We start from the raw sequence: 15,452 nt of genomic DNA on the forward strand, positions 1-15,452 counted from the left end.
TTTTTGAGACAGGGTCTTGCTCTGTTGCCTGGGCTGGAGTGCACTGGTGCAATCATGGCTCACTGCAGCCTTTACCTCCCGGGCTCAAGCCTATAATCCTAGCATTTTGGGAGGCCAAGGCAGGCAGATCCCTTGAATCCAGGAGTTCAAGACAGGCCTGGGCAACATGGCAAAACCTCATCTCTACAGAAAAAAAAAAAAAAAAAAAAAAATTAGCCTGGCGTGGTAGAGCACGTCTGTAGTCTCAGCTAGTTAGGAGGCTGAGGATGGAGGATCATCTGAGCCCAGGAGGCAGAGGATGCAGTGAGCCAAGATTGCACCACTGTATCCAGACTGGGTGACAGAGTAAGGCTCTCTCGAAAAAATTTAAAAAAAGAAGAAGAAAGGAAAAAAAGAAAAGTAGAAAAATTTCAAGTACATAACCTCATGATACATCTTAAAGAACTAGAAAAGCAAGGACAAACCAAATCCAAAATTAATAGAAGAAAATACATAATAAAAAAAAAGATCAAGCAGAAATAAATGAAACAAAAACAATAGAAAAGATCAACAAAATAAAAAGTTTTTTTGAAAAGATAAACAAAATTGATAAACTTTTCCCCAGACTAAGAAAAAAGAGAGAAGACCCAAATAAATAAAATGAGAGATGAAAAAGGAGACACTACAACCAATACTGCAGAAATTCAAAAAATCAGTAAAGACTACCATGAGCAATAAATTGGAAAACCTAGAAGAAAAGGATAAATGCTTAGCTATATACAGCCTACCAAGATCAAACCATGAAGAAATCCAAAACCTGAATAGACAACAGCAAGTAATGAGATCAAAGGTATAATAAAAAGTCTCCCAGCAAAGAAAAGCCCAAGACCCAATAGGTTCACTGCTGAATTTTACCAAACATTTAAAGAAGAACTAATACCTATCCTATTCAAACTATTCCAAAAAAACAGAGGAGGAAGGAATACTTCCCGAATCATTCTGTGAAGCCAGTATGCCCCAATAACAAAATCAGACAAAGACACATCAAAAAGAAAACTTCCTACATGAAAATGTTCTTGGGAGAAAAAAAAAAGAAAAAGAAAACAGAAAACTACAGGCTAATCTTCCTGATAAACACTGATGCAAAAATCCTCAAAAAAATACTAGCAAATGGAATTCAACCACACATTAAAAAGACCATTCATCCTGACCAACTGGGATTTACTCCAGGGATTCAAGGATGATCCAAATATGCAAAACAATCTGTAAGATACAACATATCACAGAATGAAGAACAAAAATATATGATCATTTTACCTGATACTGAAAAAGCACTTGATAAAATTCAACATCACTCATGAGAGAAACCTTCAAAAAACCGTGTATGGAAGGAACATAACTCAACATAATAAAACATATATACAACAGACTTGTACCTATTATCATACTCATTGGGGGAAAACTGAAAGCCTTTAAGATTTGGAACAAGATAAGGAGGCCCACTTTCACCACTGTTGTTCAACATAGTATTGGAAGTCCTAGCTACAGCAATCAGACAACAGTAAGAATAGAGTATCCAAATTGGAAAGGAAGAAGTCAAATTATCCTTGTTTGCAGATGATATGATCTCTTATATTTGAAAAAATCTAAAGACTCCACCAAAAAACTATCAGAACCAATAAACAAATTCAGTAAAGTTGCAGAATATAAAATCAACACACAAAAATCAGTAGCATTTCAATAAGCCAACAGCAAACAATCTTAAAAAGAAATCAAGAGAGTAACCCCATTTACAATTCCTAAGTTTATAGGAATAAACTTAACCAAAGAAGTGAAAGATCTCTATAACAAAAACTATAAACACTGACGCAAGAAACTGAGGAGGGCTGGGCTCACGCCTGTAATCCCAGCACTTTGGGAGGCCAAGGCAGGTGGATCACGAGGTCAGGAGTCCGAGACCAGCCTGGCCAACATGGTGAAACCCCATCTCTACTAAAACTACAAAAATTAGCCAGGCGTGGTGGTAGGTGCCTGTAATCTCAGCTACTCCAGAGGCTGAGGCAGGAGAATCGCTTGAACCCAGGAAGTGGAGGATGAAGTGAGCTGAGATTGCACCACTGCACTCCAGCCTGGGTGACAGAGCAAGGCTCTGTCTCAAAAAAGTAGAAGCGAGGAAAGCAGGGAAGGTGAGGGGAGGGGAGGGAAGGGGGAGGGAGGGAAGGAAGGAATAAAAGAAAAAAAAATTGGACACAAAAAATGGAAAGATATTCCATGTTCATGGATTAGAGAATCAACATTGTCTATACCACCCCAGCAACCTACAGCTTCAATGCAATCCCTATCAAAATACCAATGACTCCAGACTGGGTGACATAGGGAGACTGCATTTCTATAAAAAATTTAAAAATTAGCCGGGCATGGTAGTGTGCACTTGTAGTCCCAGCTATTCAGGAGGCTGAAGTGGGAGGATCACTTGAGCCTAGGAGGTTGAGGCTGCAGTGAGTCATGATTGTACCACTGCAATCCAGCCTGGGCAACAGAGCAAGACCCTGTCGCAAAACAAAAATAGATACCAATGATAGTCTTCACAGAAATGGGAAAAATAATCCTAAAATGTATATGGAACCACAAAAAAAAAAGAAAACAGAATAGCCAAAGCCAGCTGAGCAAAGAGAACAAAACTGGAGGAATCATGTTACCTGACTTCAAATTATACTACGGTGCTATAACCAAAACAGCATGACATAAAAACAGACATTCAGACTAATGGGACAAAATAAAGAACTCAGAAACAAATCCATACATCTACATCTACAGTGAACTCATTGCTGACAAAGGTATTAAGAACATACATTGGGGAAAGGATGGTCTTTTCAATAACTGGTTCTAGGAAAACTGGATATCCATATGTAGAAGAATGAAACTAGACCCCTATCTCTTGCCATATATGAAAATCAAATCAAAATGGATTAAAGACTTAAGTCTAAGACCTCAAACTATGAAACTACTACAAGAAAACACTGGGGAAACTCTCCACAACATTGGTCTGGACAAAGATTTCTTGAGCAATGCTCCCAAGGTACAAGCAACCATCGCAAAAATGGACAAATGGGATGACATTAAGTTAAAAAGCCTCTGCACCGAAAAAGAAGCAGTCAACAAAGTGAAGAGACAACCCACACAATGGGAGAAAACATTTGCAAACTATTCATCTGGCAAGGGATTAATAACCAAATAAATACGGAACTTAACAGGAAAAAAAATCTAATAATCCAATTAAAAATGGGCAAAAGACCTGAATAGACATTTATCAAAAGAAGACATACAAATGACAAACAGGCATATGAAAAAGTGCTTAATATCATGGATCACTAGAGAAATGAAAATCAAAACCACAATGAGGCTGCGTACAGCAGCTCATGCCTGTAATTCTAGCACTTTGGGAAGCTGAGGCAGATGGATCACTTGAAACCAGGAGTTCAACACCAGCCTAGCCATCATAGTGAAATCCTGTCTATTAAAAATACAAAAATTAGCCTGTCATGGTCACGAGTGCCTGTAATCCCAGAGGCAGAGGTTGCAGTAAGCTGACATCTTGTCACTGCACCCCAGCCCGGGCAACACAGCAAGACTCTGTCTCAAAAACAAACCAGGCTTGGCGCGGTGGCTCACGCCTGTAATCCCAAACACTTTGGAAGGCCGGGGCGGGTGGCTCATGAGGTCAGGAGATCGAGACCATCCTGGCTTACATGGTGAAACCCCGTCTGTACTAAAAATACAAAAAAAATTAGCCAGGCATGGTGGTGAGTGCCTGTAGTCCCAGCTACTCAGGAGGCTGAGGCAGGAGAATGGCGTGAACCTGGGAGATGGAGCTTGCAGTGAGCTGAGATCACGCCACTGCACTCCAGCTTGGGCAACAGAGTGAGACTCTGTCTCAAAAAAAAAAAAACAAACCAAAACAAAATAAAACTACAATGAGATGTCATCCTACCCCAGTAAAAATGGCTTTTATTCAAAAGATAGGCAAAAACGAATGGTGGCAAAGATGTAAAGAAAAGGGAACCCCTGGACACTGTTGGTGGGAATGTAAATTAGTATAACTACTATGGAGAAGAGTATGGAGGTTCCTCAAAAAACTAAAGATAGAACTACTATATGATCCAGCAATCCTACTACTGGTATTTTTCCAAAGGAAATGAAATCAGTATGCCCGAGAGATATCTGCACTCTCATGTTTACTGCAGCACTATTCATAATAGCCAAGATTTGGAAGCAACCTAAGTCAACAATAATTTATTGTACATTTAAAAATAACTGAAAGAGGCCGGGCATGGTGGCTCACGCCTGTAATCCCAGCACTTTGAGAGGCCGAGGCGGGCGGATCACAAGGTCAGGAGATCGAGACCATCCTGGCTAACACGGTGAAACTCCATCTCTACTAAAAATGCAAAAAATTAGCCGGGCATGGCAGCAGGTGCCTGTAGTCACAGCTACTTGGGAGGCTGAGGCAGGAGAATGGCGTGAACCTGGGAGGCGGAGCTTGCAGTGAGCCGAGATGGCGCCACTGCACTCCAGCCTGGGCGACTAAGCTAGACTCCGTCTCAAAAAAAATAAAAAATAAAAAATAAATAACTAAAAGAGTAAAATTAGAATGATTATAACACAAATAAATAATAAATGCTTGAGGCGATAGATAACCGATTAACCTTGATGTGATAATTATGTATTGTATGCCTATATGAAAATATCTCCTGTATCCCATAAACATATAACCTATTATCCATAAAAATTAAAAAGAAAAAAGAAAATAACTTTTAAACTATTACTCATTCAGATAGTGTCAACATTTTTTCAGCACTTGATTAACTTAACGATGAACTGAATAACTTTTACAGAATTAAATAATAAAACATATTTTCTGAATTGTATATAGACATGCGGGCAAAAATAAAATAAAATAAAATAGAAATAACATAGATCAGGTGCAGTGGCTCACACCCTTAATCCCAACATTTTAGGAGGCCGAGGCAGAAGGACAGATTGAGCTCAGGAGTTCAAGACCAGCCCTGGTAACATAGCAAGACCTCATCTCTACAAAAAATACAAAAATTAGCCAGGTGTGGTGACACATGCCTGTAGTCCCAGCTACTTGGGAGGCTGAGGTGGGAAGATCGTTTGAGTCTGGGAAGTTGAGGCTTCAGTGAACTATGATCATGCCATGACACTCCAAACTGGGTAACAGAACAAGACCCTGTTTCAAAAAAATAAGTAAATAAAATTTTAAAATAAAGTATTTTCATCTAATACTCAAAGTTCAAATCACAAAAGTACTGAGGATCAAACATAAGTAACACTAGCAAAGCAGCCAACGGCAGCCAAAAGGCAGTTGCAGGCCACCTCTCACCATATAACTTTGAGATGGAGCAAGTGATTGAGAGAAAGTCCTCAACCACAGCCATCTGCTTGTCATAGTTTGTAACACTGATCTTCCACACATTTTGTGTATCTTCCATGAACTCACTGTCAATGCTGCTCACGTAATGCCCCAGAAAACCCAGTGAGATAAATTAACTACTAAGGAATAAAATTTTGTCAGTCAGGTTAAACTTTATTTTTTACTTTTTAATTTTTTTTAAAAAATAGAACTCCTGGGCTCAAGCAATCTTCCCATCTCAGCCTCCCAAAGTGCTGGGATTACAGGTGTGAGCCACCATGCCTGGATGGGTTAAGCTTTAGAGGGCCACAGATGATTGTTCTATCTAAGATCCCCACTGCACCCCTGAAACCAATTTTTAATTTCCAGAATAGGCAAATATCAAAAATAGATTAGTGGTTGCTTAGGAATTCGAAATGGGGCGTGACAGCAAATGGATACAGGGTTTCTTTTAGGAGAAACAAAATGTTCTAAAATTAGATCATTGAGATGGTTATACAACCCTATGAATATATCAAAAAACACTGAGTTATATATTATAAATGTATGAACGGTATGGTAAGAGACTGTATCTCAATACAGCTTCAAAGAAAAGAGCCAATTTTCACCTGTTTGGGGTGATATCATCTCAGCTGAAAATGTATAACCTAGGCTACTGGAGGAAGAAGGTTCCACAACCATGCTTCCTCTGCTGGAGTTGCTTAGAGGTAAAAGAACAATAAACTACATGGAATGAGCATATTATAGTATGGTGTAGAATTGGAATCAAATATAATTAACAATTATCGACATATCTAATTGTAAACACATAATCATATATGAGACATAAATGGTAAATAGTGTATATAAATGACTATAATTCTCTAGTGAACTAGTGGGAAGAGGATAGCCTGCCCTTAAAAAAGAGAAATAAGGAAAGTTTTTGGCTAACAGGCTTTACCCTAAGAGAAAACAGTTAAAAAGCAGGTGGTGCTCTCTTCCCTATCAACCACCAATCTTCTCTCAGAGGCCTGAAATGTGAGCTCCAGTTTGATTTTTTTCTTTTTTTTATTTTCTGGGGGAAGCCTTACTTCTATCTTTGCGATCCAGTTTGATTTTAAAAGACAGTGCTGTCCCACCTCAAGACAGTGCTGACCCCAATGACCCATCCAGTTTCCGATCATTTCACCTCTAATACCAAGGGATAGGCGAGCATGTTAGTCAGCAGCTCCAACATCCAGGCTATCATACCCCTTAATTTTAAAAAAGCAACAGGTGTAGCCTTCAAGTAGTCTCTAGAGCAGCACTGTCCAAAGAACTTTCTGTGATGATGGAGGTGTTCTATGGCTTATAGACTATACTGAGCAACTGAAATGTGGCTAGAGCAAATAAAGAACTAATTTTAATTTTAATTAACATGAAAATGAACTTTTAATTGAAATTTTCATTTTAATGTAAATAGCTGCATGTGGCAATTTAATACCATATTAGACAGATAATTCTAAAGTAATGATATCTAATAGAAATATAGACTGGGGCTGGGCACACTGGCTCATGCCTGTAATCCCAACATTTTGGGAGACTGAAGTGGGTGGATCACTTGAGGTCAGGAGTTCAAGATCAGCCTGGCCAACACAGTGAAACTCCACCTCTACTAAAAATACAAAAAAATTAGCCGGGCATGATGGCAGGCGCCTACAGTCCTAGCTACTTGGGAGGCTGAGGCAGGAGAATGGTGTGAACCCGGAAGGCAGAGCTTGCAGTGAGCCGAGATTGCGCCACCGCACTCCGGCCCGAGCAACAGAGCGAAACTCTGTCTCAAAAAATAAAAATAAATAGTGAAATTAATGGCAATAATATTTATTTATTTATTTATTTATTTTTAATTTTTGGAGACGAAGTCTCGCTCTTGTCCCCCAGGCTGAAGCACAATGGTGCAATCTTGGCTCACTGCAACCTCCACCTCTTGGGTTCAAGCAATTCTCCTACCTCAGCCTCCCGTGTAGGTGGGATTACAGGTGCCTGCCACCATCCCCAGCTAATTTTTGTTTTTTTGTTTGTTTTTTAAGTAGAGACGGGGTTTCACCATGTTAGCCAGGCTGGTCTCGAACTCCTGACCTCAGGCGATCCACTGCCCTTGGCCTCCCAAAGTGCTGGGATTACAGGTGTGAGCTACCAAGCCTGGTCAATAATATGTATTTAAACCAATATACCCAAATGTTATTTCAACATGGAATCAACATGAAAATAATTATTGAGGTGGTTTACACTCTTTTTTGGTACCATATTGTAAAGTACATGGATGTGCTTTGGTCAAGGAATATGCCTAGGCAGATGTCCAGGCCTGCATAACTCAGCAAGTTTAGAGCACCGTATAACTCCACCTGTTATCACAGCCATGTAGCCATAACATAGGAAGGCCATCCCTTGGCCCTGTACCACTATTGTCTGTAAAAGGCATAACTGCCCTGCTGATGCTAAGCTCTTGGGGCTCAGTTTGGCACAGCACAGCATGGCACGGCTCTTGTGCAGGTGCTGGCGCCCAGAGAGAGTGAAGCTACTGACCCCTGCAAGGGAGCAGGTGCTGGCACCCAGAGAGAGTGAAGCTACTGACCCCTGTAAGGGAAACTGGCTGTCTGGCAGACAGGCAGGGGAGAGCCAGGAACTGGGTTGTGCCCAGAGGGAAAGAGTTAAGCTGCTGACCCTGAAGGCAAGGGAGAGCCACCCACGCAGCTCTCTGTATGGGAGCACCCGGAACAAGCAGCCGGGACAGTGTGAGAGAGCTGTTGGTGAGAGAGCTAGCTGCTAAATAAAAGTACATTTCACCTCCCTCCCCCCCGACCCGCACTGCCCCCCCGACCAAGTGTTCTTTCAGCTATCTGCCCATCCACCCACTCCCCTTAACCTCAGCATGGGCTGGAACCTAATTCTGGTCATGACTTTGGCATAGTCATGGACCTCACACATATCTTTGAAATCCAATGTTTATTTTACCTTTACAGAACATCTCAATTTGAATCAGCCACATTTCAAGTGCCCAGTAGTCACATGTGGTTAGTGGCTACTGTACTGGACAGAACAACTCCAGAAAGTCTTGAAGGCCTTTCTATATTACCTAGTTATCCCTTCCCCTTTCTCCCCAAATCCCAGACAGAGTTACAAGAACTCTCACTGATCTCTGCCCCTATACCACACCTGGGTATGGTAGGCTGCGAATTATTCCCATATTTTAAAATGTCTCATCTAAAACTTCCTTAAATTCCACCAAAAAGATCAATATAGTTTAATAAATGAATGGTAAAGCTACAGTCATTCACATCTTTGTATGATTACAGAACTCTGGCACTTGAAGAGAACAGTACTAAACATCCCTCATCAAGTGACAGGGTGAAACTCTCAATCGTGTACTCTTAATTAGGACTTCTGAAACGATTAAAAACAAAATCTAAACAATCAAACCAAAAAACACCCAAAGCCTTTAGGTAACACTTGGAAGAAAAAAACTAAACAAAATAATACTTGTTTTAGTAACAAACTTCCAAAATGAGTGAGTGGCAAATTATTTTCTGTGGTGGTAAAAACAATCTTTGCACTGTCATTGCTCCTTTCTTTCCTTTCAGAATGAGAGTAGAGGAGGGTTGAAATAACTTTAAGACCAAGGAATAGTCAAGCAGGAGAGGCAGTGCTGCTTGGTGCCCCAGAAGAAATGAATAGGCAGGTCACCCAAGGAAACCGAGTCAAGATTTTTTTTTGAACCAGGATTTCACTGTGTCACCCAGGCTGGAGTATGGTGGCACAAATCATGGCTCACTGCAACCTCGAGCTCCTGGGCTCAAGCAATTCTCCCACCTTAGCCTCCTGAGTAGCTAGAACTATAGGGACATACCACCATACCTGGCTAATTACTTTTTTAAAAGATAGAGTCTCACTATATTGCCCAGGCTGGTCTCAAACTCCTGGGCTTAAGCGATCCTCCCACCTCAGCCTCCCAAAGTGTTAGGACTACAGGTGTGAGCCACTGCAGCTGATCTATGGCTAATTTTTAAATTTTTTGTAGAGAAGGGTTTTGCCATGTTGCCCAGGCTGGTCTCAAACTCCTAAACTCAAGCAATCCTCTCACCTCAGCCTCCCAAAGTATTGGGATTACAGGCATGAGCCACTGTGCCGGCCAGTGAATCCAGATCTTATTATAAGGTAAACAAAGCCTTCAGAGAAGATAAGCCAGCAAGAGAAATATCTATTTAATACCACAGGTAAGGGCCGGGCGCGGTGGCTCAAGCCTGTAATCCCAGCACTTTGGGAGGCCGAGACGGGCGGATCACGAGGTCAGGAGATCGAGACCATCCTGGCTAACACGGTGAAACCTCGTCTCTACTAAAATACAAAACTAGCCGGGCGAGGTGGCGGCGCCTGTAGTCCCAGCTACTCGGGAGGCTGAGGCAGGAGAATGGCGGGAACCCGGGGGGCGGAGCTTGCAGTGAGCTGAGATCCGGCCACTGCACTCCAGCCTGGGCGACAGAGTGAGACTCCGCCTCAAAAAAAAAAAAAAAAAAAAAAAAAAAAAAAAAAAATACCACAGGTAAGCATCAAAAACCAAGAGCTGATGGCAAAGGAGAGCTTAAAGGGAACACAGAGATAGTTTTGAAGAAACAAGCAGCAGTGTAATAAAACTTAATATTAGCCTATAATCAAGGTCCTCCAAATTCAGCATATTGGCTCATTTGAGCCTGACAACAACTTTTTTTTTTTTTTTGAGACAGAGTCTCGCTTTGTCGCCCAGGCTGGAGTGCAGTGGCCGGATCTCAGCCCACTGCAAGCTCCGCCTCCCGGGTTTTACGCCATTCTCCTGCCTCAGCCTCCCAAGTAGCTGGGACTACAGGCACCTGCCACCATGCCCGGCTAGTTTTTTGTATTTTTTTAGTAGAGACGGGGTTTCACCGTGTTAGCCAGGATGGTCTCGATCTTCTGACCTCGTGATCCGCCCGTCTCAGCCTCCCAAAGTGCTGGGATTACAGGCTTGAGCCACCGCACCCAGCCGACAACATCTTTTGAGGTAAATGAGTGAGACATGATTTAATTCAATTTCACGAATGTGGAAACTCAAACAGGTTAAGCAGAAGATTAAGTGATTTCCCCAGGGCTCATAAAGGAAAGCAATGAATCAATTAGTTTTTTTCATGCTGAATAAATGTAAACACATACATAATGCTAGTTGTTCTAAGTATGTCGAGATTACAACATAACCTTGCTTGGGAAGAGAACATTTACACACGATAAATATTTAAACTGATCCCAAATCTAAAAATTCTGAGGTTTCCTATAGTTGAATTTACTTACCTAAAATCTCACCCCAGTCGTTTTCAACCTCTGATAAGCATTAGGATTGCCTAAGGAACTTTGGTGAGTGGGAAAAAAAGTTTACACTGCTTGAACTCTACCACGGAAGACTAATTTAGAGGTGTTTGGGGAGAGGCCCAACATCTGTATTTTATTAAGTATGACATGTGGTTCTACTGCACCCTAAAGGCTGAACAGCCCTCAAACAAACAGGGCTACCACAGGAAGGCTGAGGCCCAAGGAATGCCTGTGATTAAGGGAAACCAACCAAAGTACTCCACAGTGTCTTTTGAAAAGAGCCTTCATCCCCAGGCTCTGCCCTAAACTAGACAGTGACGTGGACCACCCAGCCCAGGCTCAGGCCTCATGGGGTACCTGGCTCTCGGGACTGGCTATCATCACAAATGTGCAGGTCCAGGCGGGAGATGAGCAGATGGTAGGAGGACTCTTTCACATCAAATTTCTCAAAGTACTGGCTGAGGCGGCTGCTGCTGCTGTTGCTGTTGCCCTGGCTGCCACCAAATGCCTGGGCCCAGGACTGCTGGGCACTGGGAGCTGGTGGAGTGATCTACATGTGACAGAGAGAGAAACAGGAAGTCCAGACCCTGAAAAGATCCTTTGCAGGCTTTCCTTAAGCTTTGGTCCAGCCTGAGGAAAACCACAGTTTAGCAAGATGTTCCTTCCCTCTCATAACTGTTGGCCTAGTAGCTCACTTAGGTCTGTTTCAATTATATCACCCAAACTCCCAAAGCCTAATTATAATTAGTCTAATAACCGTTGGAATACAGTTCATAGTTCTGAATTGCCCCCCCGGCTCTCGCCCACCAGGTCTTAGTGGACTGATGCTAAAACATTTCCTCTAGGATGTCTTCCCTAAATGCTCTCTTTCAGCCTGTGTAGTGAGATGCCTCTTCTTTGTGCTCTCATGGCATATTGTTTATTCTATTACAGCATATCACACCATACTGTAATAACTCATTTATGGTCCATCTTTCAAGACAGTGAGACCCCCAAGGACAGGAACAAGAGGTGTATTCCATTTTTCTTCTCCAGTGGCCAGCACTGTATACTTAATACACTGGAGGTACCCAGTGAACAGAATAAATAAAAAATCAGAGGTGCAGGCAAAGCCTATGAATAACCAGAAGTAAACAACAAATTTCCCAAATAAAGTCTAGATTCCACCTACATTAGTATGAGTTAGGTCTGGCCTACTGAGTCCCTAGCACACCAAGGGTGTCTGTTTCATCTCTAACCTGTACAGGTTCAGGGGCCAGGGTCTTTCTTTGCTGGGCTGACTTCTCCATGGCTTCACTCAGTGACTCTGCATACTTCATCATAGCCTTGAGCTGTGAGTCAGTTAGCACCCAGAGCAGGTCATCCAACAGGAACATCAGCTTGGAGGATATCACATTGCAATCTTTGGTCTGAGGAAGCCACAGACAACATGGGGTTTGTTACCTTGTTCATTCCAACTTTCAAAGTGTTGCCCAATCAGTTTCAGAAGCGGCTTTTCAATCTCCAATATGTGAAAGTATCAAGCACTTTGGAGAGACAATTTCTTACAAAACTACTAAAGTTTCCTTAATTTAAAAAAAAGCAGCAATAGTCAACTGCCAGGTGCCTATGTCAGTGTCCCTACATATGGGTAAAAATTGCAGTTTCCAAAACTAAGAAAACAGGAAGGTAGAAACATTCTATTACTAGAGGATGTTGGGCAACACTGAATTATAGGCCTTTCCCCTTCAACTGCCATTCCAGGGGCCAGTAACATTCCAAACAATAACGGAATACCAAATCCAGGCTGTCTCATAGTATAAAAGATGGAAGTTTTCATGAAGCCAGAGAAGACACTTACTCTTCTTTTGAGGGCTATTTGGATCCTGCCTTGGTTTGTAATAAGCCTCAATGGAGTGGTGACTGGGTCCTGATCACCATTGTCTGTAGCATCTGCCTCAATTCGGAGTGTTTGCCAAGTTATTTCCTTAAATGTTAAAACCTGGGAGGAGAGAAAGTAAAATCCTTAATCCTGTGAATGAAATTAACCAAGCAGCAAGAAGTCCAAGGAAAAAAGACTGGCAAAGCAGAGACTCCCAGCACTCTCAGTTGGGATCCCACCAAGAAAAAGCAGTGAATTGGGGATCCATAATTAAGGAAAGGATGTAGCAGTAACACTGGACAGAAAGGCCTCTGGGCTCCCAGGAATGGGGAACATTTGAGGAAATCCACAAAGTGGGAATAATATCCTTTAATTAGTCCGACTTTGAATCTTTCTCCATTCTCTCCCCTCACAATGACGGGGCTGTCACCTCTCCTCGGCGGGGGTCAGTGATGCGGGTAAGGCGAAGGTCACTCTGCTGCCAGTTGGGGTTGACACTATAGCCCTGGAGCTGCCACAATTCAAAAGAAGCGTGGAAGGCCTTGGAGTGAATCTTGATAGTGATAGAATTGACGATGATAAACATCCCTTCCACCACCTTTTCGGCAAAGCCATATTCACTACAACAAATGAGGTAGACCAACAATCAGAATCATGGGAGACTTTCTGCACAGTCTTTACGCGGGATGTTTAAATTATTTTATAATGATAATACAGTAGTCTTTTTTTATTTTTCTGAGACAAGGTCTCGCTCTGTTACCCAAGCTGGAGTACAGTGGCATGAGCACAGTTCACTGCAGCCTTGAACTCCTGACCTCAAGTGATCCTCTCATCTCAGCCTCTGAAATAGCTGGGATCACAGGTATGAGCCACTGTGCTTGGCTGCAGTACCTTTTTTTTTTTATGAGATGGAGTCTCACTCTGTCGCCAGGTTAGAGTGCAGTGGCGTGATCTCGACTCACTGCAATCTTCGCCTCCCAGGTTCAAGGTATTCTCCTGCCTCAGCCTCCGGAGTAGCTGGGAGCCATGTGCCACCACGCCCACCTAATTTTTGTATTTTTAGTAGAGACGGGGTTTCACCATGTTGGCCAGGATGGTCTCGATCTCTTGGCCTGGTGATCTGCCCGCCTTGGCCTCTCAAAGTGCTGGGATTACAGGCGTGAGCCACCGCACCCGGACAGTACTTTCTTTAATTATAAATTTTTTTTTTAAAGAATGGAATAAAAGAGAAAGAGTTGACCTTGAAACAATCTCCCTCCTATTAGAAAGAATAAATTGATAAATCTTTTTATAGACCACAAACTATCTAATATTTAGATAATGTCTGTGAGGGGAAGTATAACTACAGAAAAGAGACATAGGGTTTCTATAAAATCTTCAAAGACACGACAGCAAGACCTGGTCTCAAAAAAAAAAAAAAAAAAAATCTTCAAAGATGGAGCATACTCGGCAAAGGTAGTGGAAAGAAAAGCAGTACAGCCAGGTGAATAAGAGGTTCAAAATCAGTCCCACCTTGACCCTGTCAAATACAGTCATCCCTTGGTTTGTGAAAGTACTGGTTCCAGGACCCCCCAATACCACCTACCAAAATCTGCTCAAATCCCACAGTCACCCCTGAGGGATCTGCATATATGAAAAGTCGACTATCCATGTGGGTGGCACCCTGCAATATTTTTGATCTGCATTTGGTTGAAAAAAATCTGCATATGCATGGACCCCTGCAGCTCAAACTTGTGCTATTCAAGGATCAACTGTGCTTCCCAAAGAATATAGCTATACTTCCACAGTGAGAGGACAGAAATGGCAAAAGGAGAGGAAGGAAGGACATAAAGTCCCTCTAGATGTGAAGAAAACAGCAATTCTTGACATGTAGGTGAAATCACTGCTCATTACAAGAGATAAAAGGAGGTTTGAAAATTCAAACTGAAAAAATATATATATATTTGGAATTTATATCACCAAGAACTAGTATCCCTAATGTATAAAGAACTTCAAAAAACAGAGAGAAAAAAGAGCAAGAGCCTGACAGAAGTGGACAGGTCACAGAAGAAATAAATGCAAATAGATATTAAACATAAAGAGGCTGTGCACAGTGACTCACACCTGTAATCCCAGCACTTTAGGAGGCCAAGGTGGAGGATCATTTGAGCACAAGAGTTTGTGACCGGCCTGGGCAACAAAGGGAGATGCCCTCTCTACAAAAACTCTCTACAAAAAAATTTAAAAATTAGCCAGGTGTGGTAGTGCATGCCCATAGTCCCAGCTACTTGAGAGGCTGAGATAGGAGGATCGCTTGAGCCCGGGAGACTGAGGCTGCAGTGAGCCAAGATTGCGCCACTGCACTCCAGCCAGGGTGACAGAGTGAGACTCTGTCTCAGAAAAAAAAAAAGAAAAAAGAAAAAGGAGAAAAGAAAAAAACGCCAAGCACAGTGGCTCATGCCTGTAATCCTAACACTTTGGGAGGCTAAAGCAGGCACATCACTTGAGCCTAGGAGTTTGAGCTCAGCCCAGCAATATAGTGAGACCTGGTCACTACAAAAAATAGAAAAAATTAGCCAGGTACGGTGGTACATGCCTTTGGTCCCAGCAACTTGGGAGGCTGAGGCGGAAGGATCACCTGAGCCTGAAGAGGTCTAGGCTGCAATGAGCTGTGATCGTGACAATGCACTCTAACCCGAGTGACAGAGTGAGATCCTGTCTCGAAAGAAAGAGAGAGAGAGAGAGAGAGAGAGAGAGAGAGAGAGAAAGAAAGAAAGAGAGAAAGAGAAGAAAAGAAAGAAAGAGAAGAAAGAAAGGAAAGAAGGAAGGAAGGAAGGAAGGAAGGAAGGAAGGAAGGAAGGAAGG

At 42.3% G+C, this 15,452-nt stretch overlaps 1 protein-coding gene across 3 annotated transcripts in view; it reads right to left on the bottom strand.

The window, feature by feature from the left end:
- Positions 1-15,452, bottom strand: part of BLTP3A (bridge-like lipid transfer protein family member 3A) — a 77,869-nt gene that overhangs the window by 23,643 nt on the left and 38,774 nt on the right. For all 3 annotated transcript variants that reach the window (XM_017853625.1, XM_017853626.1, XM_017853627.1), the window contains exons 5-8: positions 13,039-13,228; positions 12,588-12,728; positions 11,986-12,156; positions 11,105-11,297 (exon numbers count right to left, since the gene is read on the bottom strand). In XM_017853625.1, the coding sequence (XP_017709114.1) occupies positions 11,105-11,297; positions 11,986-12,156; positions 12,588-12,728; positions 13,039-13,228 (695 nt within the window). The remainder of the gene's footprint in view (positions 1-11,104; positions 11,298-11,985; positions 12,157-12,587; positions 12,729-13,038; positions 13,229-15,452) is intronic.

This window comes from Rhinopithecus bieti, unplaced genomic scaffold (assembly GCF_001698545.2).
Source record: "Rhinopithecus bieti isolate Rb0 unplaced genomic scaffold, ASM169854v2 scaffold_36553, whole genome shotgun sequence".
Taxonomy (NCBI): Eukaryota; Metazoa; Chordata; class Mammalia; order Primates; family Cercopithecidae; genus Rhinopithecus; species Rhinopithecus bieti.